The sequence below is a fragment of the Callithrix jacchus genome, chromosome 17 (assembly GCF_049354715.1).
Source record: "Callithrix jacchus isolate 240 chromosome 17, calJac240_pri, whole genome shotgun sequence".
Taxonomy (NCBI): domain Eukaryota; kingdom Metazoa; phylum Chordata; class Mammalia; order Primates; family Cebidae; genus Callithrix; species Callithrix jacchus.
In genome coordinates, this window is record NC_133518.1 from 58,062,619 (window position 1) to 58,088,509 (window position 25,891).

Genomic DNA, 25,891 nt, shown 5'->3' on the forward strand with positions numbered 1-25,891 from the left:
AATTCAAAAGCAAAGGCAACAAAACAAAAAATAAATAGATTAGACCTAATTAAACTAAAAAAGAAAGAAATGATCAGAAGAATGGGAGTAAATGTTATCAAACTATGCATCTGACAAAGGACTAATATTCAGAACCTACAAGGAACACAAGCAAATCAACAAGAATAAAAACCAAAAAAAAGTTGGCAAAGGACATGAATAGACAGTTCTCAAAAGAATATATATAAATGGCCAACAAACATATTAAAGTCTCTTAAAATTATTTCTAAAATTAAAAATGTGCATTGTTTTTTGTATTATGAGTATTTCAAAATAAAGTTGAATGAAATCCCTGATTCTAGGAAGAATTATACCAAATCCATCCCCACATTATTTGTGGTTTCCCTGCTAGACACACACACACACACACACACACACACACACAACAAAAGAATGAGTTAGCCATTATATTAAATATCAGTTCAAACCCAGCTTTTCTTATGGTTTCTGATTTTAATACCTTGGAAGAAAAGAAAAACATTTGAAGTTTGAAAATTTGTAGGTTACATATACTTTACATGACTTCTTGTTCTGTACCCTTGAGCCAATTCACATGAATTTTTCCCCATAAATGCCTTATATTTACACAACCTAGTGATTATTATTCATGTCCTTTCGACTGTCCTAAATGTACTCTATCTCTGTTCATCCAAATTCTAATCATTCTGTACAGTACAATTTGAATATTTCCTTTCTTCTTTAAACTCTTTCTGATTGCTCCAGCTAGGAGTACTTAGTTCAGCCAACCTTATGTTGCCTTGTTTACACTTGTGTTAGAATTTCCCCAATAGACTGCAAGACAATGAAGACCTTTCTCCCTTATTTTTGTATCTCGCACAGCAACCTGAACATTGTGCATGGTCACGAAATATTTTTTAGGTGAGAGAATTTTTAATTATCTAATTAGGGTCTAGAGACTAACAGAGAGATGGACTCAATTAAGGTAATGTTTTAATCCTCTGGTTCATGGAAAGTCTCCCCTTCATTACTGGTGGGAGGAAATGTAAAGGGAACTGGTCTGAAGGTAAACTTGACTGGGAACAGGATAGGAGAACAGAACATTCAAGAATCAAATCTTGTCATGAAGGGGCAATTACTGGCAAAACAACAACAACAACAAAAAAAAAACAACATTGACTTTGTTCAGTTCAGTTCTAGTACAAAATGTCAAAGACAGACTTTGACAATCTGCAGAATGTTCAGAAAAGGAAAAGCAGGCACAGGAAGTAGTGTCATATGACCTTGAAAAAGACTACCATGTAGAGGAGATGAGGTTGGAGCTGAGGTGTTGACAATTTTATTTTTACACACTGAAAATTGCTGTAATATTACCTAAAAGAGTAGAAATACGGCCAGAGAATGGAGAAGAAATGGAGGCAGATTTGGACTTAACAACAGACTTTAAACGTGTGAGGACTGTGACAATGAGGAGAATCATGTGTTTTCTTGGATTCTTAGCTCTTGTGGAAACTGGAGCCAAACTCTGCCTTTCACACAGACAAACCCAGATTTAAAACCTGGTCCTTCTCCCTAACAGATGTCCACCCTTGGTTATGTTTTGTTTTAACCTTCTTAAGTACCAATATTTTAATATCAACAATTCAGATTGTAATACATTGTTCTTAGAGTTGTAAGAAATGAAATTACATGATGTAGGATTCAATTAAATACTATATAAAGTACTTAGCACATTTGGTCATGGTCTCCTACACAAATACACAAAAAGATTATTATGACATACTATTTTCATCATAAGGAATCAAGTAACAGCAAAATAAATCAATGCCAGAAAATATTCTGACTCTATGTCCTAACCATTTAATGTCTTCGGTATGTAATAAGGAAAGTGTCATTTGTAAATATGAATGACGCAAGATCTTTGATTTCTAAGAATGATACAATTGTGTACATTATTTTCTACTTATGGAATTGGGATGCTGAATTAATATTTTATATAGGGTTAGCAATCTATAAATTGCTTTGGGCAGTATGGTTTTCAATAATGAAGGATTTTTGAAGTCTGCATAATTTTCAGTAAAACAGAAATCCCATATTCCTTTAAAACAACAGCAGCAACGATAATAAATTATATTAAGTGCTTGCTACATGTAATACTGCATTCTGCTAAGCACTTTATGTGAATCATGTCACTTATCCTCACAACAGTCTATGAATATTCTCCATTTTAGTAAGAACACTGAGAGAAGAGTAAGTAAACTTACATTACATGACCACTAAGTGACAGAACTAAGATATAAAAAAGTCAGGCAACATAATTCCAAGACAAGATTGCTTATGCAATCTTCATATGCTGCATTGCTTGCCTTCTGAGTTATCAAGGTTTACTGCATTACCTAGGTCTGACACATTTTTCTGTACTCACGTTTCTCTTCTGCATTTTGCTATATTTCTTGTTCTCTTGTGTGCTGCCTCTCTGCATTCTACTTCTTATTTTTCAAAATGACAGTGCCCCCTATAGGTCCCTCCAAGACAATGTCATTGCCCTGTGTTTACTTCAAAGCCAATCGCTTTAGCACACACTGGGTGAAAACTTATTTTGGAATGTTCATGCAAACTCCCACTAGCTATTGTTTTTCACACCTATCAAACCATGAAACAAAGTTACGTATACATTTTTAAATGCATATGAGTCAGAATTCACTTTTCTAACAAAGCTTGACACCTCAAAATTGGTGTTTCCTTTTGAGACTTGGACATTTCCTAGAAACATGAATAAAAATCTTTTAGAACAGTTTCTTAAGTTTAGAAGTACAAACACAGTTTTGTTACATAGGTAAACTTGTTTCATGAGAGTTTTTGTACAGATTATTTCATCACCCAGATATTAAGCCTAGTATCCATTAATTGATTTTCCTGATTATCTACCTTTTCCCACCCTCTGCCCTCTGCAAGGCTCCAGTGGGTGTTGTTCTCCTCCCTGTGTCCATGTGTTCTCATCATTTAGCTCCCACTTGTAAGTGAGAACACACCACATTTGGTTTTCTGTTCCCGCGTTAGTTTGCTAAGGATAATACCCTCCAACTTCACCCAGGTTCCCACAAAAGACTTGATCTTGTTTTTTAGGGCTGCATAGTATTCCATGGTATATATCTACCACATTTCCTTTATCCAGTCTGTCATTAATGGCCATTTAGGTTGATTTCATGTCTTTGCTATTGTGAATAATGCTGCAATGAACATATGCATGCATGTGTCTTTATAATAGAATGATTTATATTCCTCTGAGTACATACCCAGTAACGGGATTAATGGGTCGAATGGTATTTCTGTTTAATCCATCTAGATTTAATTTTTGTATATGGTGTAGGGAAGGGGTCCAATTTCAATCATCTGCATATGGCTAGCCTGTTATCCCAGTACCATTTGTTAAATAGGGAATCCTTTCCCCATTGCTTGTTTTTGTCAAGTTTGCCAAAAATCAGATCGTTGTAGGTGTGTGATCTTATTTCTGGATTCTCCATTCTGTTCCATTGGTCTATGTGCCTGTTCTTGTACCAGTACCATGTTCTATTGGTTACTGCAGCCTTGTAGTATACTTTGAAGTTGGGTAGCATGATACCTCCAGCTTTGGGGTTTTTTTTCCTTTGGATTGTCTTGGTTATTCAGGCCCTTTTTCTGGTTATATATGAATTTAGAAATAGTTTTCTTTTAGTTCTGTGAAGAATGTCAATGATAGTTTAATAGGAGTAGCCTTGAATCTATAAATCACTTTGGGCAGTATGGCCATTTTAATAGTATTAATTCCTTTTATGCCTGAGCATAGAATGCTTTTCCATTTGTGTCATTTGATTTTCTTGAGCAGTGTTTTGTAGTTCTTCTTGTAGAGATCTTCCATCTCTCTAGTTAGCTGTATTCCTAGGTATTTTATTGTGAATGGGAGTTAGTTTGCGATTTGGTTCTCAGGTTGACCATTGTTGATGAATAGAAATGCTAGTGATTTTTGCACATTGATTTTGTATCCTGAGGCTTTGCCGAAGTTGTATATCAGCTTAAGAAGCTTTTGGGCTGAGACGATGGAGTTTTCTGGATATAGATTTATGTCATATGCAAACAGAGACAGTTTTACTTCCTCTCTATTTGAATATGCTTTCTTTCTTTCTCTTGCCCGATAGCCCTGACCAGAACTTCCAATAATATGTTGAATAGGATTGGTGAGAGAGAGCATCCTTGTCTTTTGCCAGTTTTCAAGGGGAATGCTTCCAGGTTTTAACCATTAAGCATGATGTTGGCTGTGGGTTTGTCATATGTGGCTCTTATTATTTTGAGGTATGTTCCTTCAATACCTAGTTTATTGAGAGTTTCTAACATGAAGTGATGATGAAATTTATCAAAAGCCTTTTCTATATCTATTATGGCCTGGTTTTTGTCTTTAGTTATGTTTACGTGATGCATCACATTTACTGATTTGTGTACATTGAACCAACCTTGCATCTCTGGCATGAAGACGACTTGATTATGGTGGATCAGCTTTTTGATGTGCTGCTGGATTCAGTTTGCTAGTATATTGTTCAGGGTTTTTGCATTGATAATCATCATCAAGGGTATTGGCCTGAAGTTTCCTTTCTTTTTTGTACCTCTGCCAGGTTTTGGAATCAGGATAATGCTGGCCTCATAGAATGAGTTAGAAAGTAGTCCCTCCTTTTCAATTTTTTGGAATACTTTCAGTAGTAATGGTACCAGCTCTTCTTTGCACATCTGGTAGACTTCAGCTAGAAATCTGTGTGGTCCTGGATTGTTTTTTGTTTTTTTTTTAGTTGGTAGTCTATTTATTACTGCCTCGGTTTCAGAACTAGTTATTAGCCTGTTCAGAGATTTCTTTGTTTCAATCTTGGGAGGGTATATATGTCCAGGAATTTATCCATTTCTACTAAATTTTCTAGTTTATGTGCATAGAGGTGGTTTTTTTTGAGATGGAGTTTCGCTCTTGTTACCCAGTAGAGACGGGGTTTCACCATGTTGACCAGGATGGTCTCGATCTCTTGACCTCGTGATCCACCCGCCTCGGCCTCCCAAAGTGCTGGGATTACAGGCTTGAGCCACCGTGCCCGGCCTGCATAGAGGTGTTTAGAATATTCTCTTATGGTTGTTTTTCCATGGGGCCAGTGGTAATATCACCCTTATCATTTCTGATTGTGTTTATTTGAATCTTCTTCATTAGCCTAGCTAGTGGTCTATTTAATTTTTTCAAAAAACCAGCTCCTGGATTCATTGATCTTTTGAATGAATCTTATTATCTCTATCTCCTTCTGTTCTACTCTGATTTTTGTTATTCCTTAACTTCTGCTAGTTTTGGGATTTGTTTGTTTTCAGTAGAACAGTTTCAATACCAAGCTAAGGTAAACAAAATCCAGTGAACTTTTTACCAGGTTATTTGTATACAATATTCAAACATATTATGTGATATAATTTACTTTACAGTTACTTTTATGATTGAGATATTAGAAAATGCATCCCCCTCCAATATTGTTGGGAAAAAAATGTAATTAGAATTATCTTTTGAAGTTTTGCAAACCAGGGAAACTTGAGATTCCTGTTCAATAGATGACAAAACCCTATCCTTTTAAGTTAAATAGCTGCCAGGAAACTACCAAAACCAGTTGAGAAATGATGTACAAATTTGAGATGAGACCTGTCACTTCATTTTTCCTCTCTAGCTTTTCACCAGCCTGAAACTTTGAGAGAAAAGAGAGGACAAGAAGGAAATTTGGGGCAGATAATTAATGTAAACTTTAGCATATCAATAATAAAATAATTTGGCTGGACTTACTTTTATCCCAAATTGTCTTCCTAAAACATGTTTTTGTTGTGATTAATGCAAGAGATGAGAACTTTCAATTAAGATTTTCTGACTGCCTAAAAGGGTTTGTTTGTAGATGATACTCTGAGCTCAGGCACAAATGTGTGTCCCACAAACTCATGAGAAGCTCTGGAGTAACTATCCATGAAATAAATGCCCATGTTGGGGCACAGATCTGAAAGCATTTTGAATTGTAAGTATTTTATGTAAGAAGGTTTAATGCAGTGGTCCATAGTTTATGTTCCGCCAACTTAACCACGAGCCTAATCTTTGTTACACTTTTTTCTATTGTTAGCTGGGACTTAAGAAGCATTTGGAAGTGCCCCAGTTAGCTGGAAACAGATGGCCTGTTCTTTTCCTTCTTAGAATTAACCATAGAGCTCTACAGTAGCTGCTCAACTATGGCTTCAGATTGTTTAGGGTTTGTTTGCTTGTTTTTTGGTTTGGGGTTTTTTTTGTACATGTGATGGTGGCCTATTTTAGCAGTTCACAATGCCGTACAGTCTTTCACTTAATCATTGCTTAAGTGAAATGTTATACTTTAGTAATCAATGTTCAAAATGTTCCTATCATACAAAGTTTTCAACTTTTATGAGACTACTATGAACTGGCAACCTCTGGACTAGTTTAGCACAAGTGGCACATTTTTTTCTTGACAGTACTAACAATATATAATATTGCTTGCTCTGGAACGTTGTTCAGCAATAGAAAAAGAGTACAAATGATACATGAGAATGTGAAAATCTTCCATTTTTACCTCATTAATATTTGCTGATAGATCTTCCCTCAAATAATTAAAACAAATGGAAGTTAAACTCAAAAGTCATACCTTATTACACAGAATTTTGCTTTAAAAAAGGTCAGTTGTTTGTGAAGAAGTATTACAGAATATTATTTCACAAAATCTTAGATGTGAAAGTAAACCTAGAGATTACTCAATCCAATCACTTCATTTTTCAGTTTAAAAAATGGAGTTCTATGAAGGCTCACAGAGCTACTCAATTAGCAGCAAGACCAAGAGTAGGATCCCACTAGAGCAACGGATATGAAATCTCAAGCTTTTCTCTGATATTTCGTCTTATTCAGTATTTGTAGCAGTAATACAATACTTCACTAATAACCCCCCCCCACCTCCATCTCCCTTTCACAGACATAAAACAGGCACACACACACAGACTTCTGAAACTTAACCTGATATCTCTGAGTCGCTTCTGCAGCTGAGTATTCCCCATGCATCAGGCCCTTGCTTAGGAGGCTGAAGAGGGCAGAGAAGGTCTCATGTTGTCCCCTATCATAATCATTTTCTTCCGATACTCTGCCTCTCCCAGCAAACTGCTTGCTACCTTTTGCATCACAAAAATCACAGTGCTTTTCCACCTCCTACCCTAGTGAAGTCCACAAGGATGATTAAGTGGATCTTCAGAATTGTGGAGAGAGGGGAAACAAATGTTAGTTATTTTTATGCTTGCAATTTGCATTTGGCACTTCTTAATTACTGTTAAAGTAATATTCAGATTCTAAATACCAAGGTATGTTATGTTTATATTGTAGATTGCATTTGGATAATTCTATTTTCTCTGGTATGATGTTGTGCTTTTGGGACACATTTTTCCACTAAAGTGGGAAGTACACACTTACTTAATAATGATCTCAACGCAGCACAATTTAAAATGATAATTTGAAATGATCTTATGTACAGCATCAAGAGATAACTATACAAATGAACTCTTGTACAGTTAATAACGTATTTAAAGCTTGAAAACTGCTCAGAGTAAATCTTAAATGGTCTCTGCACACACAAAAAAAGATAACAATGTGAGTTGATGGATATGTTACTGAGCTTGATGGTGGCAATCATTTCATACCATATAAGTATATTGAAATATGTCATATACTAAAAATATATAAAATTCGTATTTATTAATTATACCCCAATAAAACTGAAGAAAAAAATCAAAATACATCCAAAAGACCACTGGAGGAAAAATACAACAAAATTATTACCACTGGGTTAAAATTCTGATCATGCCACTTTGAACTTTGAAGTTATGGAATGTCTCTGAGCCTTATTTTTCACCTCTTTAAGGCAGAGATAACAATTCCTAAGTCTTTGTGATTATTAATGAAATAATGAATCAAAATATGGACTGTAATTATATCTATTCCATAGGGTTAGTACACTTAAATGAGATGGGATGTACCATTTTAGCAGAGTATCTAGAGCACAGGTAGCACTTAGGAAAATGTTGATGGTGTGCTAACCTGCTGACAAGGAAACCCTCATGTGCTGCTAGCTAACTTCTTTTACAACGTGACTCATTCATACCAAATTAAGTAAAATATCATTTTGAATTGTAGGTATGATTAAGTACTTGCTAATTATTTCTCCCCTTTCTCTCCATTCACATCATTGAGCAAACATCTGAATCTGATTTCACAAGTTTGTCTTTTACCAGATGTTTTTTTCATATTATGAAAGTATTTCATATATGGAGATTCTCCATAGGTTTTTCTCAAATAACATGCTCACATTCCTTATATTAAACCTAAAATATCTGTTAATTCACCAAATGCTAACATAAATCAGACTTTTTAGGAATACATCTGTTGTATAAAACAGATCACACCTGTACACATTGTGAATGAACACATATAAATAGTAAACCAAAGTATATTGTTGTAGGAAATCTAAAGAGTAAAATAATAAACTCCTATTTAGAGTTAAAAGTATATAATTAGCAAAATACTGGGTTTATGGTTAGTATGCAATGAAAAATACACCAATTAAATTATGCTAATGATAAACTCTTCTAGGAATGATTAAGAGTCATTGTCTTTGAAATTGATTATTTCATAAATCTATTTTATTCATGAAATGTATTTTACTAATGATGAGATTATTTTATGATATCTTTTGTTTTTATCATAAGTCAATGTTATATTTAGATTCTACTTTATGTTGTATATTCTTTTTTCTTCAAAATGTTCTTTAGGAAAAAGAAATTTGAGCAGAAACAGACTGTTCTAGGACATTCTTTCTTTTAGATACATTAGTTTCTCCAGCATAAAAAATGATTAGATTCCAAATTGGTTAAATTGCTTCTTCTGTAACAGTACAGTGACATGTTGTCTTGTTACAGTGGAACATGTGCTCTCATTTCAGATGAGCTGTTCTGTGAAAAAGTTTTATTTGGCCCACACAGCCAATTCCTGAATTTGTGGGTGTTACCTATTTTCCATGTTACCAGTTTTTTTTCACCATCATTATTGCCTCTGCTTCATTAGCTGTAACATAATTTAGGGCAACCCTTTTAAAGAATGAGATGTTTCTCAAAATAGACAAAACAGTTGGCTTGACAGAAAAGAGATATCAACAAAATTAGATCTGTTGTCTGTGTGTTGCTCCCTGAACCACTTCAGAGACACATCATCTCACACATGTGTAAATGAACAAGCATCACTCAATGCATATCATCTGTGCATTCCAACACAAACCTTTACCCTATTTTATTAAGGAAAGTAAATGATATGCAGCAATTTTGTTCAGAGAATACGGGACCAAAACAACCAAATAAATTATTGGTTTGGACCGTGTGAGCTTTCTTTAGCAAGGCTTCTACATGTTTCTGATGCAAGCTAAAGGTTGAAACACAATCTGTAGAAACGCAGAAGGTACAAGGCACAGTTCTTGCACCTAAGCACTTCTCCTTGGTCTCAAGGAATTCCCAGCTGCTTCAAATGTGCATTTTAATTTCCTAGCACAATTTTATAATCTATAAGCTTAGTTGATAGTGATAACATTATTACTGCTTAAGAGTGCAATGGGTTTTCATCTCTTGAGCAGCCATTCAATGAAATGTTTATTAGAAAGTAGTAGTTAGTATCCATTAGAAAAAGCCTTATGAACATTAGGAGTTAAGCTGCATTGATATTGTTTGTTGCAACACAGACACATAGAGAGAAGGAGAGAATCATAAAATATAAAATCTTGAGGGACACATATAAAATCTTAAAGGACAAATTTTCAATAAAAAATTTCAAAGTGTTTTTGTGTTGTGTTTAAATTCTAGATAATAGTATTAAGATGATACTATCTTCTCATGTTTATTAATATAGGTTGTTTACGGCTTTCTGACAGCATAATTAATATACAATTAACTATGTATATATTTATAATGCATTTAATTTGATAAATTTGGATACATATATACATAGTATCATAAAAGAGTTTGTAGATGGGCGTTCAATTCTAATAGATTGTAAGTATTCATTACTTGTACAAATTTTCCCTCTTCCAACCCTAATTTCAGAATGGGGCTGCAGAAAAAGCTTCCTGAGTAAAGTAACATGAGCTGAGATTTGTGAGGTAACTGGATACAGGCCCAAGTGAATACAAAGGGGAAGAGTTTTACATAATGGAAATAAAGTCCATCTCACCTAGACTTCTAGACTTCTCACTTCTGAAGTCTAGACTCAGGGATGTTGTAATTTATCATCACGTTGTGTTTTGAAATATTTACTCAATCTTTTTGCTTCAGATAATTCCAAATGAGATGAGCTTAACAGGGCAAGTGAAATAGACAACATTGTTTCTGAGAGTAGCCATCCTTACAGTTTGTTTCTTGCATTAGAGTAACTCGGTTAGCCTTGACCATCAATCCAGTCAGGAATTCATATTTATATGTTGTGTGTATTATAGAGAACAACATGAGTAAAATTATATTTTCACTTTTATAGAGTGAAATCTAATAGAGCTTGCCTTTAATTTCCATTTTACCTTCTTCTTCCCCCGAGCAAATTATTACCTCCCCAAATGTTCATATATTATTACTCTTATGTGCTAATACTAAGACTTTAGTTTTTGTTCTCTAACTTGCATTATTTCCTCCATTACAGGTTGGCTTCATGAGTTGGGAAAGAGACTGGAATCTCCATACTATGGAAACAATACCTTGGGGGGCCCATCGATCCGAAGTGCCTATATTGCCGCTCTGTACTTCACGCTGAGCAGCCTCACCAGCGTGGGTTTTGGAAACGTTTCTGCTAATACAGATGCAGAAAAGATCTTCTCCATCTGCACCATGCTGATTGGTGGTAAGAGAACATCTTTTATAGCAAGAAGAGGAATTGTGCCTGCCTGTCACTCCTGTTTGCTCTGTCCTGAAATACTGCAGAGATAAATTGGTTAACACTGGAAGATTCTAAAAGTGCAAATTAGATAGTCCAGATGCAACACTGTTGTTGCTCTGTGGTTTCATATAAAAAGAGACTTGAGTGATTGACACACTAGAGCATGCATTTGAGAAGAATGGGGCAAGATTAACATGTGGGGCTCCCACATAGAATCATTACCTCCTCCAACTTACTTGTTTAACCTGCAAAGGTAAGATGAAGTAAGAGGTGGCTATGTAGGCAAATTTATAATACCCAGTTGCCCTGCCCACTAGGATATGTACTCTGAACAGTGGCTTAGAACATGACTTTCCCTAGATCCTCCAACTTACTTTTACATATGACCTCTTTTTGGTCCACATTGTGGCCTTGAATCTAGGGATCAAGTCCATTTCAAACTCTTCTCTCAGTTTCTTCATCTTTCAAGTGATGTATTAGACAAGAGGCACCTGTGATTCTATCGCTGATGTAATATTATATGACTACGAATAAATGCTGCTCTCTATAAAGCAAGGGTATTAGCAAAATCCAGCAGTACTTCTCCCAATAACAAAACAAATTTCCTTTAGATGTGAATTGTATTTTCATAGTCTTCACACTTCTCTAGGCAACTCTTCTATAAGAGACTCAGTGCAAAAGGGTGGTTGATTCAGCAAACATCTATCCCCACTCCTGGAATGAAAGCCCCAAATACACTTACTTGGGAAATCTCAAAACATTAAAAAAGTTAGGAAACTTGCCCAATATGCTCTCTAGAGAATTTGATGGCAATCAAAAACAAGGAACATATATTTCTTATATGAACATAACAAAATAGTCTGCATTTTATACTTCTCTTCAAGGAAATCACATTTTTTAAAGCATTGAGAATATTTTTTAAAGCCAGCAAGTTCCATATTCAGTTAAAGAGACAGCTATAATTAATTCATAAATATACATAAAGGCTGCAAAAACTGAGACTGGTAGTGCCAAATGTGAGAAGAGATGAGAAGTGACAAGAGGGTCTAGCATGTCAAATCTCAGAAAGCATCAGCAAAAATACACTTCCTAAAGTGTGAGGTTCATGATACAAAGTGCAGAAGTTATCAAACTCTTTTGTTATAAGTAAGAGTGCCAAGTGAGCAAGTTTGGTAGAGAAGAAGGCTCAACTCACGAAGAATCACAGACCATTCATATTTGCAGAGATCATGCTAACAAAATACAATAATTCTAAATATATTCATAAAGCTACTGCTGTTATTAAAGATCACAAACAAAAATGAAGTATCTTAGAAAAGATAGGTTAAAAATAAGCTAAAATAGCAAAGCAAAAATGTAAAAGAAAAAAGCAAAGCCATCTTATGCACAAAGATAAAATTGAAGGAAAAAGGGAATAGATATTGCAAAGAATATAATGAGTCATAAAGGATAAAAAGAAGGAAAGCAAAAGGAACTGAAGGGAAGGAAGAAAAAGAAGAGAGAAAAAAAAGAGGGAGGGGAAGAGAGAGATCAAAGACAGAAAGCAGGCAGGCAGGCAAAAGAAAGAAAAAGAGTGAGTGATAAAGACAGAAAGGAACAAACTTAAAAAGAGTAGAGAAAACCCTAACAGTAGAAAGCAGGCTAAGGAGAGCCAACGTATGAATGATACTTCTTAATGCACAAAGAAATTTTAATAAGAGTCAACAGCAAAGAATGACTTTTCACTATATAGCATTTAACAGTTTTTTTTTTACAAATTTGGATAACATGAATTAGTGCATGTAATTTTTTTTAGGCAGGAAGAAAAGAACAAGCTAGATAGAGGCACAATAGGAAGGAAGGAAAATAACAGGCCTGATTCAACCATTTATGTATTCAAATGTATTAGTTTGTTCTCACAATGCTAATAAAGACATACCCAATACTAATTTTTTTTTTTTTTTTTTTTTTTTTTTTGCCAATCAGTTTGAGCTTATGAGGTTAGCCTTGAACTGATGACCTCGCCTTCGCGAGCGCCATGACCTCCAGCGGGAGCCACTTTGGACCCCAATACTGAGTAATTTTTAAAGAAAAAGGTTTAATGGACTCACAGTTCCACATGGCTGGGAGGCCTCACAAACAGGGTGATGGCAATGGAGGAACACAAGCACATTTTACATGGTGGCAGGCAAGAGAGCACGTGCAGGGGAACTGCCCTTTATAAAACCATCAGATCTCCTGAGACTTATTCACTACCAGGAGAATAACCCAGGAAAAAGCAGCCCCCATGATTCAATTACCTCCTACCAGGTCCCTCCACACAACATGTGGAGATTATAGGAACTGCAATTCAAGTTGAGATTTGGATGGGGACACAGCCAAACCATATCAAATGTATAACCAAATACTTACTGAATGCCTATTATATGCCAACATTAATATATAATAAAACATAAACATTTATTAGTTGTTTTATGCTCCATTTTCTGTTCTAAGTGTTCTAACACAATACCATAATTTTTTAAGCAAATCTATGGGTTTGTCACCATTATTATTTCATATAACAAATAGACTATCATATATTTTTATCTTTTGTTTATTTTTTGTTGTGGTAAATTAATTACGTGACTTTCTATAACTAAATCAGACTTAACTTTCCTGGGATAAATATAACTTGATTATGTTGATTATCAATCAAGATAATTATTTACACAAATTAATATAATTAAATTATAACTTGATTGATAAACATAAATTGATTGATTAGGATGCATTACTTTCTAAAACTCATAGATCTGGATTCAGTTTGTTAATACATTTAAAATTTTGTGTCCATATTTGTGAGAGATATTGGCCTGCATTTTCCTTTTCTATCAGGACCTTATATAATTTTAATATCAAAATTATACTACCTCCATTAAATGAGTTAGGAAATGCTCCTTATTATTATTATTATACTTTAAGTTCTGGGATACATGTGCAGAATGTGCAGGTTTGTTACATAGGTATACACGTGCCATGGTGGTTTGCTGCATCCATCACCCCAACCTCTACATTAGACATCTCTCTCCTAATGCTATCCCTATTCTACACCCCACTCCCTGCTCTCCCTCCCATAGCCCTCCACCCCCTGACAGGCCCCGGAATGTGATGTTCCCCTCCCTGCATCCATATGTTTTCATCGTTCAACATCCACTTATGAGTAAGAACAATTACCATGTTCTCTTAATGACCTTAATTCATGATATCACTTTGAGTTTTGAACCTTATTAATAGCAGATGGTTTCCTTGCATGAGAGATGTGATATGAATGTATGGGTCTTAAGCAATTGGTCACCCAGCATACCGTGAAATCAAAGAAGTGTAAAAACAAATCTTCCCTCAAGTAGCTTATGATTCAGTTTGGAGGAGACAGGCTGCAACGTGTGGAAAGAGTTTTCATGATACCAGGCAGTAAATGCTAAGTGCCAAATCGGTTAGGAAGTCCAGTAGCAGTTAGAGTGTCTTGGAAAGACAGTGCTGTGGCAGTGTTGTTGAAGTAGCATTCTGGGACTACTGCAACAAGCTCTTGGCTGATGTAGAGCAGTGACAGCCTAGGGAGCAGAGAACGGGAATTCTCATTTTCTGAAGAGCTTCAATGTGCCAGGCCCTGTGGTGACTGTTTCATATCCAGCATTGCGACTTTTGATACTTTCCATTCTCTGTGATTGCCCACATTTCAGCCAAGCAAAATCATGAGCATTTTGCAGATAAACACAGTCTATACTTATTTAATATTTGCCCATGTTTCTTCTACTCCTGATGAAAATTTTGGGAAATGCTCAAAGCTTAATTCTACCAATTTGACATTTCAAAAAATCTGTAAGATAATTGAGCTTATTCTCTATTGATCCACTTATTGTAATACTGAATCAAAAATTGTTAAGGCACAGCCTATTCCCTCCTGTTCTCTGTAGCTGGGTGCTACATTGATCACAAGGCCAAAAGATATGGGAAATAATCTGACAAAGTCACTTTGTTACTTGTTTGTTGAATGTTTATTGAGCAAATATTCTGGTGCAAAATCAGTGCTCATTGGTAACGGGCATTAAAAACTGTAGGTGACCTGAGCAGCACTTCGGAAATTATTGTGTTTGAAAGCCAAATGGCAACTAAGTGACTTGAATTTATTAAAGCTTTTCATATTTCTGTTTATGGAGAAATAATTTTATATTATTGTGAAAATTACCCTGGCTAGGAAAAATGATGCCTGCATTTTAATATTTCCTAATTAACCAATTACTTGAAAAATGTTGAGAACTAATCATAAGAGCTCACAATATTGAGCAATTTGTTATTTAGTTCTCATAATACTATGAGATACAGATTATTAATACCCCAATTTAGACAAAAGGCAGCAAAGACTTAGCAAGTTAAATGCAGGACTCACTAAGACCTGGCAAATTTTTTGTAAAATATTCATTTTATTATGTACTATAACTTGATTTTACTTAATTTTTATGAATAATTTGTTTTAAAAAGAAAAATCTAAAGTTTGTGTTACCAGACTTAAGTCTAGGATATCTCACTAGGAATACCCCACACAAGGCTGATGAAATCGCTATTGGCAAGGATGCAATATACTAGAAAAATAGGCAGTAGCAACGTTAAATTAGAAAGGGGACTGCCAAAACTTCAGACCGTTATCAAGGAGAGAGATAATATTGCTCAGTGAGAAGAAACAGGTGAAAAAATGCTGAACGGATCCACCTGGGAGTCCTCTGGGAATCCACCAGCATTTCTACACGAGTTGTACAGATTTTATATATATACATATATAAAAAGCATATATTTATGTATATAACATACATACATTTGCTTATATATATACATACCTATATACATATATAAGCACAAACTTTATATACATATGTGAGTGATGTAAAGTTTCCATTTGAGATGCCATATAAACTTTCATATAAGCATCTGTAATTGTGGAGTGTATAAACCATTAATATATGGGAGGAGTATTTAAAACTACAAATCAAGGAAATTTAAAGCAAAAATCATTTCTAAAAATTATACCTAGACAAAACTATGTGTATTTTGAGGGCACCCAAAACGAATAAGTAATCCTAATAGCTTCAGATGAATGTTAGAATTAATGAGTGAATTCAGTAAGGTTTGTGGATACAAGATGAATATGCAAAAAAATTGCATTTCTATATACTGGTAACAAATAATTAGAAATAAAACATTAAAAATGATTCCAAAAATATATATTAATTATTATAACTAAAAATAGGTAAGACTTCTGCACAGAAAAGTATGAGACATTAGTGAGAAAATAATGGAAGCATATACAATGGTGACGGTTGGTAATTATGGACTCAACATTGTGAAAATATCAGTTGTACTCGAAGTAATCTAAAGTTTCAATGTGATCCCAATAAAAATTCCAGTAGATGTGTGTTTGTGTGTGGATGTGTTTGAAAATTGACAAGTTGTTTCTAAAAATTAGTGGAAAACAGCTAAAACCAGTCAAAGCTATCATGAAAAAGAACAAAATTGGAAGATTTGTGCTACAGATATCAAGATATATTTTGATGTATTTCAAAGTTACAGTAATTAAGAAAGTATGGTGTTTGTTCAATAATAGACCAATAGGCCAATGAAATAGAAGAAAGTTCAGAAACAGGCTCACATCTATGTTGTCACTTCATTTGTAACATAGATGCTACTTTCAAAAAATGTTGTTAGGTCAAATCTCTATCTACCTGTTGGAAGACAACCTTGATCCCTCTTAAAACTGTACATAAAAATTAATTTCAGGTGGATTTTGATGTAAATGTAGGAGGGAAAACAATAAAACTTCTATAAGGTAATATAGGAGAATATTTTTATGACCTTGGATTTGGCAAAGGTTTCCTAATCATGACACAAAAAGCCCTAACCATAAAGAAAAATAATGACAAATTAAAAGGCAGACCTATTTTATCAAAAGACAGTATTATAAATGTGAAGAGGGAAGCTACATGATAGGAGAAGATATTTGCAAATGTTTATCTGACAAAGGACTCTGATCTACTATATATAAAAAACTGTTAAATCAGTAAGAAAAAACTCAGACAACTCCCTAAAATGGACAAGAGCTTGAAAAAACACCTCGAAAATAGATTTCCAATACCTGAATAGATGACAAACATATATTTTAAAAAATGGTGTTTGACAGCATTAGTCAGGAACATGCAAATTAAAACCAAAATTAGACATCATTTTATGTAAACCAAAATGCTACATTTAAAAACACTGCAACCCTAAGTGTTTGAGTGGATATGGAACATCTTGACCTCCCCTATACTGTTGATGGGCATGTCAGTTGATACAACTTTGTCAAAATCTATCAGATATGAATATACCTCTACTCTGTGATTCAACAATTCCACTTCTGAGTATATAACCAGTGGAAATGCATATATACTTCAGGAGATAGATGGATGGATGGATAGATAGACAGACGACAGACAGACAGACGTCTATAGAAGCATTTTTGTAAGAATCTCAAACTGGGAATGTCTGTTAATAGGACAATAAATAAGTAAATTGTAAAATACCTTTTCAAGAGAGCATTATACACTACTAAGAGTAAATGAACTACTATATCATGCAACCCTATGGATGAATATTACAAACTCAATGCTCAGCAGAGAAGCCAGACACAAAAAAGTTCATACTATATGATTTTGTTTAGAGAAAGTTTAAAGATAGGCAAAGTTTATTAATTGTAATATAATTGGTAACTGTTGTTACCTCTGGTGAAGGGATTGGTTAGTGACTATGAAGGGGACACAAGGGAAGCCTCTAGGATACTAAGGTTTGGTTTATTCATCTAGAGTGACGGGAGATGGTGATTCTATAGCTATGTTTACTTTCAAAAATCTCAATGAGCTACACATTTAGCAAGTGTGTAACTTGTTCTATATGTATCTCGATTTTAATTTAACCTTGTAAAATTTTAATAGATGATCTAAAAATAATGTATCAAGTGTGAGTTAAGAAAAGAAGCAGAGTAATAGCTAATTCTTGCCTTTCATATCAGGTTGTTTTTAGGTTTGCCTTAACAATAATGAGTCAAGCAATGCCGTACAATCATATTGTCCAAAATTTTGGTGGCAACTGCAAAAATACCCCAAAAATTTATTTTAAAAGGTCAACTTTGGTGAGTGGGATGGGGGTGAAGGGATGGGTTTGGGCCTGTTTATCATAGATTTTCTAAACCATTTGCTTACAATTACAAAACTTTTAAAAGAAAGTATCAAAATACCAGAGGCTCAGAGGCTCATTTCAGTTCTGTAAATATTTATAGCATATTTAAATTATGCCAAGAGCTGTGCTAGATACAGGGGAAACAAAGATGACTAAGATATGATACTTTCCTTCAAGGAGTTCACAGTATAATAATGGAAATAGGTACTTAAGCAGATGATGTTCTTCCTTATTTTATTTATATCTTTTTCTATAATACACATTTAGAAAAAAATAAAAAACAAACAAAGATAAAATTACACATAGCCTCAATATCAAAAGATAGTTTTCCAGATTTTCCATACATATGTTTTGAAATGTTTAGGTAGCACCATTCATATTTTTTGCAACCAGACAACATATACCAAAAAGATTTTTTCATGTCTTTAAAAATTCTATCAAACTAAGAAGTGACTGCCTATAGTCACCTAATGAATTTGCCCCAGTTAATAGAGTCATCAGCACAGCCTTGGGGGTTGGATAAAGCTTCCTAGTAAAGATTGTTCATCGCTGAGAAGATATTCAGTTTCAATGAAGCATTATTATCACAAAGTAATCAAGGCTTCCCTTGGGTCCCCCCAATGAATACACACACACTACCCTGACATAGTTTAATTGGACCCATATGATGAGATATGGTGTTCACAAATTCAGGCTGTTCTCAAGATGTCTTTGCACTGCCATTTAAATTCATCATTTAGGAAATTTTTCTCATCTCTATTCTCTCTGCCATCTGCCATCCATGAGCCAGTATACTTATAACCAAGAATGGAAATTTCCAGGGCAATGAGGAGGTGGGAGAGAGAAGGAGGGCAGCTAAGATTACCCAAAACTTGAGCTCTGGCCTCTTTTTATATCAGTAGAAAACTCCCCCTACTTAGCCTCCAAAGCCACCACAAAATTTTTGGCTAAATTAATTAGCAATGATGTTCTACCCCAGGAGATCAGTGTTGTCCAAAATTCAGGAAAAGAAATTGAAGGGGGAAGGAAAAGGAGAAGGAAGGGAAATGAAAAGAGAAAGGAAAAGACAAAGGGAAAGAGAAAGACAGGCTGTTCTATAGAAACACTTCTTTTATTTGAGAACTGCTTACTTTTTTTCTTAGATGCCAGTTGTTGAGGTTCCTTCCAGGACCTGATGCTGAGATAAGATTTTACAAAATGCATTTTATGCAAAACTCCTACACACACACACACACACACACACACACACACACACTCAGCAGGTCTAACACTCAAGAATTATATACATCAAATTTGCTAGAAATAAAGGAAAAGTAAGCGATAATTTCCAAACTGACCTGGATACAGAAGTTCTTGAGTCAAACTTTTATAGCAGATGGAATGATTTTCCCTGACAGTTACACACACTCTTTGCCAGAGTGAAATGATAACCAGTGACAGAATGGTCATAACAACTTTGGAAAATGAAAAGCTATGAAAACCAGAATTTTATTTTTTAACTAGTTAAATTAGAATTAGTTATCTTTGCTGAAATGAGACTTTGAAATTGTGGTGACTCAGACATAGACTAGTCTTTTCAATAACACTTATGAATGCTACAATTAATCCAGTAATCCATTTTATTGATAAAATACAAATAGGATGCTAAAAAAGTGAACATATTACTTCTGTTACTTTAAGTGCTTTACACGTTATAATTAAGCAAAGTTAAAATCATACACATAATTAAGGAAAGCAATGTTAAAATAAATGAGACAAAATTATTCTCTGTACTCGATTTAATCTCCATGAAAAGACTATTACATAGTGTTAAAGATGGTACAGCTTCCAAACACTTAGCCCATAAGTATATTAAGGGAGCCTGAGATCAATGTTTAATTTCTTTGACTTGGAGCAGAATCAGTTCTTTTCTTTGGTGAGTGTTTATCATAAATAGATAAACACTCTTATCTTCCAAGTAGATAAACACTCTTATCTTCCAAATAAGATATTTAAGCATCAAAACTCCTGTGCTTCTAAAACAATACAGAAGAATGAACCTCCGTTTAGAATCTACGAAGAGCAAACGCAACATTTAGTTATTACATGATATATATTTTTCATAGAATATTTTTGACCTGTTGGGAAACATTTCATTTTTGAACATTTAGGAATAATACATACTTATACATTCTTGCATGTATCAGGCATTTATTATGTTTTTAATATCTTTCATCAATCAGCTATGTCTATTAAGAGCCACTCTTTACTATTTAAGAGGTTACAGGGAAACCTTAAATCTGGGTCATTTTCCTCAAACTTAATTGCATTAAGAATGCTGATAATTCATGATAATACTTTTCACTTTCATAAGAAAAATTAACATGAATTGAGCAACTACTGTTTTTCATACATATACTAGGCAATTTTTAAGAAATATATAGCTCTTTAAATCTTGAAATAGTTCTATGAGTAAGGGCTATTTAACATAATTAGTATGCCCATTTAATGTGAGTCTTTTTAAAGGAATTATGTAACTTACTAAGTTCACACAATTTAGTAGCAAAATCAGTATTAAAATCCAGATCTGATTCTGAAGTTCGTATTCTCTCTGCAACATTATATTGCCTCTTTTATATAGACCCTAAGTTTAACCCTATTCTACTAACTTTTCCAACATACTGAGGCCAAGTTATGAAGGGAGTGATTTTATAGACATTTCTCCATAGAGAAATGATGATATATTACCTGAGAAAGGATTTTACTTCCATTGTTAGATTAGAATTCAATTACTATTCCAGTGTTCTGTAATTTCTGATAAATGTAGGGGGAAAACAAGATTTGAATTGGGGATGCACTTAACACTCAGGAGGATAGAGGTAATAATATGTTGACATATTTCCACTAATGTATCCATCATGATGCTAAGAAATTTTTAACATAGCTCCTTGGACACCGCAGTTTTGATACAGGTACATTTTGATAGATACTAATAGACAAGCTACTAAATGTTTAGTCTTTTTTTAAGCCCCAAATTACTGAAACAGATGATTTCACCCAACTCATAAGCTTCACCTAATTCCCAATCCTGTCCCAGAATAAGGATCAGAGATAAAATCTGAATGTTACTTAGAGTTGATTTATCCATAAATATGAATGTATTGGCCCTCATCTCTCTCTGAGTTTCCCAGTTCCAGGTATGTCCAAGACCTTCTTGGATTATCTGCTGGTATCTATTTAGACCATTTCAGTTCCATTCTGCTAATGACTGGTGAGTGCAAAATCCTGCCATGCCTTCTCTGGCTTGACACTACCTACTTGCTTCCCAAAGTGGGTAATTCCTGGAAAATGAGGTCCATCCTCTCACTCTGAACAGGTCATCCATGTTCTCCAGCAGAAATACCCACCCTAAATCACCATATGCTCTCAAATTCTGCTAAACAAAATTTTTTCATGTCATTACACTTTGATGGTAGGTTTAGGGCAGGCTCAAAGGGCAGGCTTAGCAGGAAAGTGGAGGTTAAATACTATCTGGCTGACAAACCTCATTGAAAGAAGAGTCTCATATACATATATCCTGCTGGTGCATCTCATGGTGGCAAAAATAACGCTAAGTAGAATACATCTTTTTCTCTATGAATTCATTTGTTTCTTGAATGGTCTGAAATTTTCTGATATCTCCCTCAAAATTAAAGAACTGCAGAGCTGGGGTTTGGCTGGGGATTGGAGCTTCAGACTGCTCAAGGAATCCTCAATTACATTTTTAACAACCTCCTCCGTATCTGCATTAATATAAATATAGTTAATATTCTAAAATGAATTTTAAATGATTGCTTTTTTGGGGGGTGAGACTAAAATTTCCCACAAAGGCTAACTAGTTATAATAGACTTATTTCAAAAATTAGTTTCATTTGTTACTATGTTATTAAACTACAACTTTATAGCTTATTCTATCAAACTAGAAATTATTTTATTGTAACTATTAATCTATACATAACTATTAAAATAATATACATGTAAATCGAGTTCAAATAAAAGTTTCTCATAACCAGAATGGCAGCCAATGGCTAAATCAAAGGGGCCTATTTTGCATATTATTATTTTTAAAGATATTTTTACTCTAATCAAGCCACATGGAGTCAAAATGACTGCTTTAGGATGTACCTGTGACATACTGTCTGCACCAAAATGCCTATACCAAAATAGCTGTATCAACATGGCCACATAAGCATGCTCTGCTCTGATACAGTATAGACTGTAGATTTAGATTTAAGTAGTGGGCCCCACCATCGTATTTGTCTCCCATTATATACTGTGTTGTTCTTTCTAGCCTTGATGCACGCCCTGGTGTTTGGAAATGTGACAGCAATCATACAGAGGATGTACTCCAGGTGGTCCCTCTATCACACTAGAACTAAAGATCTGAAAGACTTCATCCGTGTCCATCACCTGCCCCAACAACTCAAGCAGAGGATGCTTGAATATTTTCAAACAACCTGGTCAGTCAACAATGGAATAGACTCAAATGAGGTAATGTTCATTTCTCATGTTGTTTTCAGGCGGAAAGCATATATTCTAGGGTAAAAGCAAGATGCTCTAATGCAGGTATCAGTAGTGAAAACACACCAACATCTTTATTCCTTTATTTTTTTTAATTCTTCATGAATCCCAATCCATCTTGTTTCACTTGCTTTGGCTTGTGTTTTCACAATGCCAATTTGGATTGACCAAAGTTTTTTATTAACTTGCTGCTTGTTAAATCAGGTGGACTTCTTTTCCTTCTAATTGTATCTTTTCGAAGGAATCAATTATGATAATTTAACAATGTAATCTGGGATAATTATATGAATCAAGTTTCTGTTTCACTTTAACATTCAGAAAGTTTAAAAATTTCCATCAAAGGGGTTGTCTTCATACTGCCAGAAACACCCCAGACTATCATGATAAGAAAAGGTATTATATAAATCAACCAACCTAACCTGTAACCAGCATTTAGTAGTGATTAACTGGTTTCTTCTCTCTTCATATAATCACCAGTGGGTCCAAATTCCATATCTTCTGTCCTGACTAGGACTCTCTGTGAGAAGCAAGTCACAATGAGTCATATGTTTTCCTGCTAAAGCCTTTTATTAATTTGTTCTTTCTCCAGACTGCTTATCAGTTGATTATTCAGTAGCACATAATTGAAATCACAGTCACTGAAAAAAAAATCTCTCCAGGATTACACATACTTAGATTTCCTCTTCTGTATGCTGAATGGCCAAACAGCAGGAAACAGTAGGAAGAGCATCCCTGCTGTCTTGCAAAATAAATCAGTTAGACTACACTTACCCCAATTTGATTTCCTCCTTCATCTTCTCTGACAGCTTTTGAAAGACTTTCCAGATGAACTGCGTTCTGACATCACTATGCACTTGAACAAGGAGATCTTACAGTTGTCCCTTTTTGAATGTGCCAGCCGGGGCTGCCTCAGGTCTCTGTCTCTACACATCAAAACCTCTTTCTGTGCTCCGGGGGAGTATCTGCTGCGTCAAGGGGATGCTTTGCAGGCCATCTACTTTGTATGCTCGGGCTCCATGGAAGTTCTTAAAGACAGCATGGTGCTGGCTATTCTTGGTAGGTCTGAATTGAAAAACTTCTATGAAATTTGACTCTGGAGCATAAATTAAGAAGATGAAATGGGGAAAAAAACTGCTATTGAGAGTAGGAAAAGAACAGATGAAGACATGAACTGAGGAGTATTCTTCATGTGAGTTTAGTTTACCTAGTGTTATATACAACATATTATTTAATTCTTGCAAGAAATCCAGTAGTTTAAATATTATCTCCATTTTAGACATGAATAAATATTACTTTAGTTAACTAGCCCAGACCACATAGTAAGAAAATGAACTCAGTTATTTTTGGTTCCTAAAGCTAAATTATTAATCATGATGTATACTGCCTTCTGGTGAAATAGCTGCTCTGTTTTAAGAGGGCATTTATTTTTGTGGAAAATTAATTCAGAGAACACAAAAATTAAACTTTATCTGTGCTAGAAATAGAGCAAAAAGGACTATGTTTCAAGAATAAGCTCTCATAGCAGTCATTAATCTAATACTGTCAAGGTGACTATAGCCTCTTTTTACCTCTTAAAGAAAACTTACAAGATACATTGTGAAAATTTTGTGCTACAGAATTGACTCTCAACATTAATACATAATTGGTCTTCATTGAAATATGAAAGGCAGATGACAAAAATTAGCATGCAGAGTTAATGTATAAAAAATCCTATTTACAATTTTATGTGAGGCTCTTTTAAAAATCGCTCTAGGCCAGGCACAGTGGCTCATGCCTGTAATCCCAGCACATTTGGAGATGAGGCAAATGGACCACTTGAGCTCATGAGTTCAAGACCAGCCTGGGCTGCATGGACAGATCCTGTCTCTTCTAAAAATACAAATAATTAGCTGGCCCTGGTGTCAGGAGCCTGTAGTTCCAGCTATCTGGGAGGCTAAGATTGGAGGACTGCTTGAGTCTGAGAGGTGGAAGTTGCAGTAAGCCAAGATAGTGCCACTGCACTCCAGCCTGGGTGGGGAGAGAGGGAGAGAAGGAGAGGGGGAGAGGGGGAGAGGGGAGAGGGGAGAGAGCGGATAGGGGAGAGGGAGAGAGGGAGTGTCTCAAAAAAAACACTCTAATTTTTGTTTCTTTATTCAACTAATGTTTATTGAGGGCCTATAAATGAATTTAGTACTGTTCTAAACTCTAAGAATGCAACAAAAAAGAAAATAGCGAAAATCCTTGCCCACATGAAAATTAAACTGAAGTGAAGGATATGATGGGGTCTGAGACCAGTCAAGGTGGTAGTAGTGATGGTAAGAGGCAGTGAATTCAGGATATATTTCAAACGCCAACATGAGATACAAATGTTTAGAGTTTGTGCTAATAAAAGGGGGTGAATTCGGTACTTTTTATTTTTCATGTTTAAGAACCTTATATTTGTAAACAATTGCTTGCAAAGTGTATTCACACATAAGATCTCATTTAAGCCTGTGTCAACAGAGAGAGACAGATGGGCAAAGGTATTTTCTTTTTCTAAAGTCAAAGCTAACCTAACACTTTGGACCCTGTATTCAGCACTTTTTCCATGTCTAAACAATACCTGTTTCTCTAATTAAAAAAAAAAAAAAAAAAAAACTCTGCACTCATGTTTATCACAGCACTATTTACGATAGCAACAATATGGAATCAACCTAAGTGTCCATCAATGGATGAATGGATTAAAAATGTGGTACATAGATGCAATGGAATACTATTCATACATAAAGAAGAATGAAATCATGTATTTTGCAGCAGTATGGATTGAACTGGAGGCCATTATGTTAAGTGAAGTAACTCAGAAAAAGAAAGTCAAATACCACATGTTCTCACTTATAAGTGGGAGGTAAATACAGTGTACAGGTGTACCTAGCCTGTGGAATAGCTGCCACTGGAGACTAGGAAAAGTGGAAGATAGGTGGGCGGTGAGGTGGGGAGGGATGAAAATAACTTAATGGATACAATGTATACCATTCAAGTGATGGTTACACTCAAAGTCCAGACTTCACCACTATGCAAAATATCTGTGTAACAAAACTGCATTGTATTCCTTAAATTGGTGCAAATGCATTTAATAAAACTATTATTCTATATAATCATTGTAGGGCTTCTATCGGGGATTCT

At 34.8% G+C, this 25,891-nt stretch overlaps 1 protein-coding gene and 1 long non-coding RNA gene across 5 annotated transcripts in view; one reads left to right on the forward strand and one right to left on the reverse strand.

The window, feature by feature from the left end:
• Window positions 1-25,891, forward strand: part of KCNH8 (potassium voltage-gated channel subfamily H member 8) — a 331,425-nt gene that overhangs the window by 241,383 nt on the left and 64,151 nt on the right. For all 3 annotated transcript variants that reach the window (XM_035277743.3, XM_078354394.1, XM_002759643.6), the window contains 3 exons: window positions 10,754-10,951; window positions 22,521-22,720; window positions 23,557-23,806. In XM_035277743.3, the coding sequence (XP_035133634.1) occupies window positions 10,754-10,951; window positions 22,521-22,720; window positions 23,557-23,806 (648 nt within the window). The remainder of the gene's footprint in view (window positions 1-10,753; window positions 10,952-22,520; window positions 22,721-23,556; window positions 23,807-25,891) is intronic.
• The window catches only part of LOC108588864 (uncharacterized), a 382,270-nt gene that overhangs the window by 117,996 nt on the left and 238,383 nt on the right, over window positions 1-25,891 (reverse strand). The gene's annotated exons all lie outside the window — the stretch shown is intronic.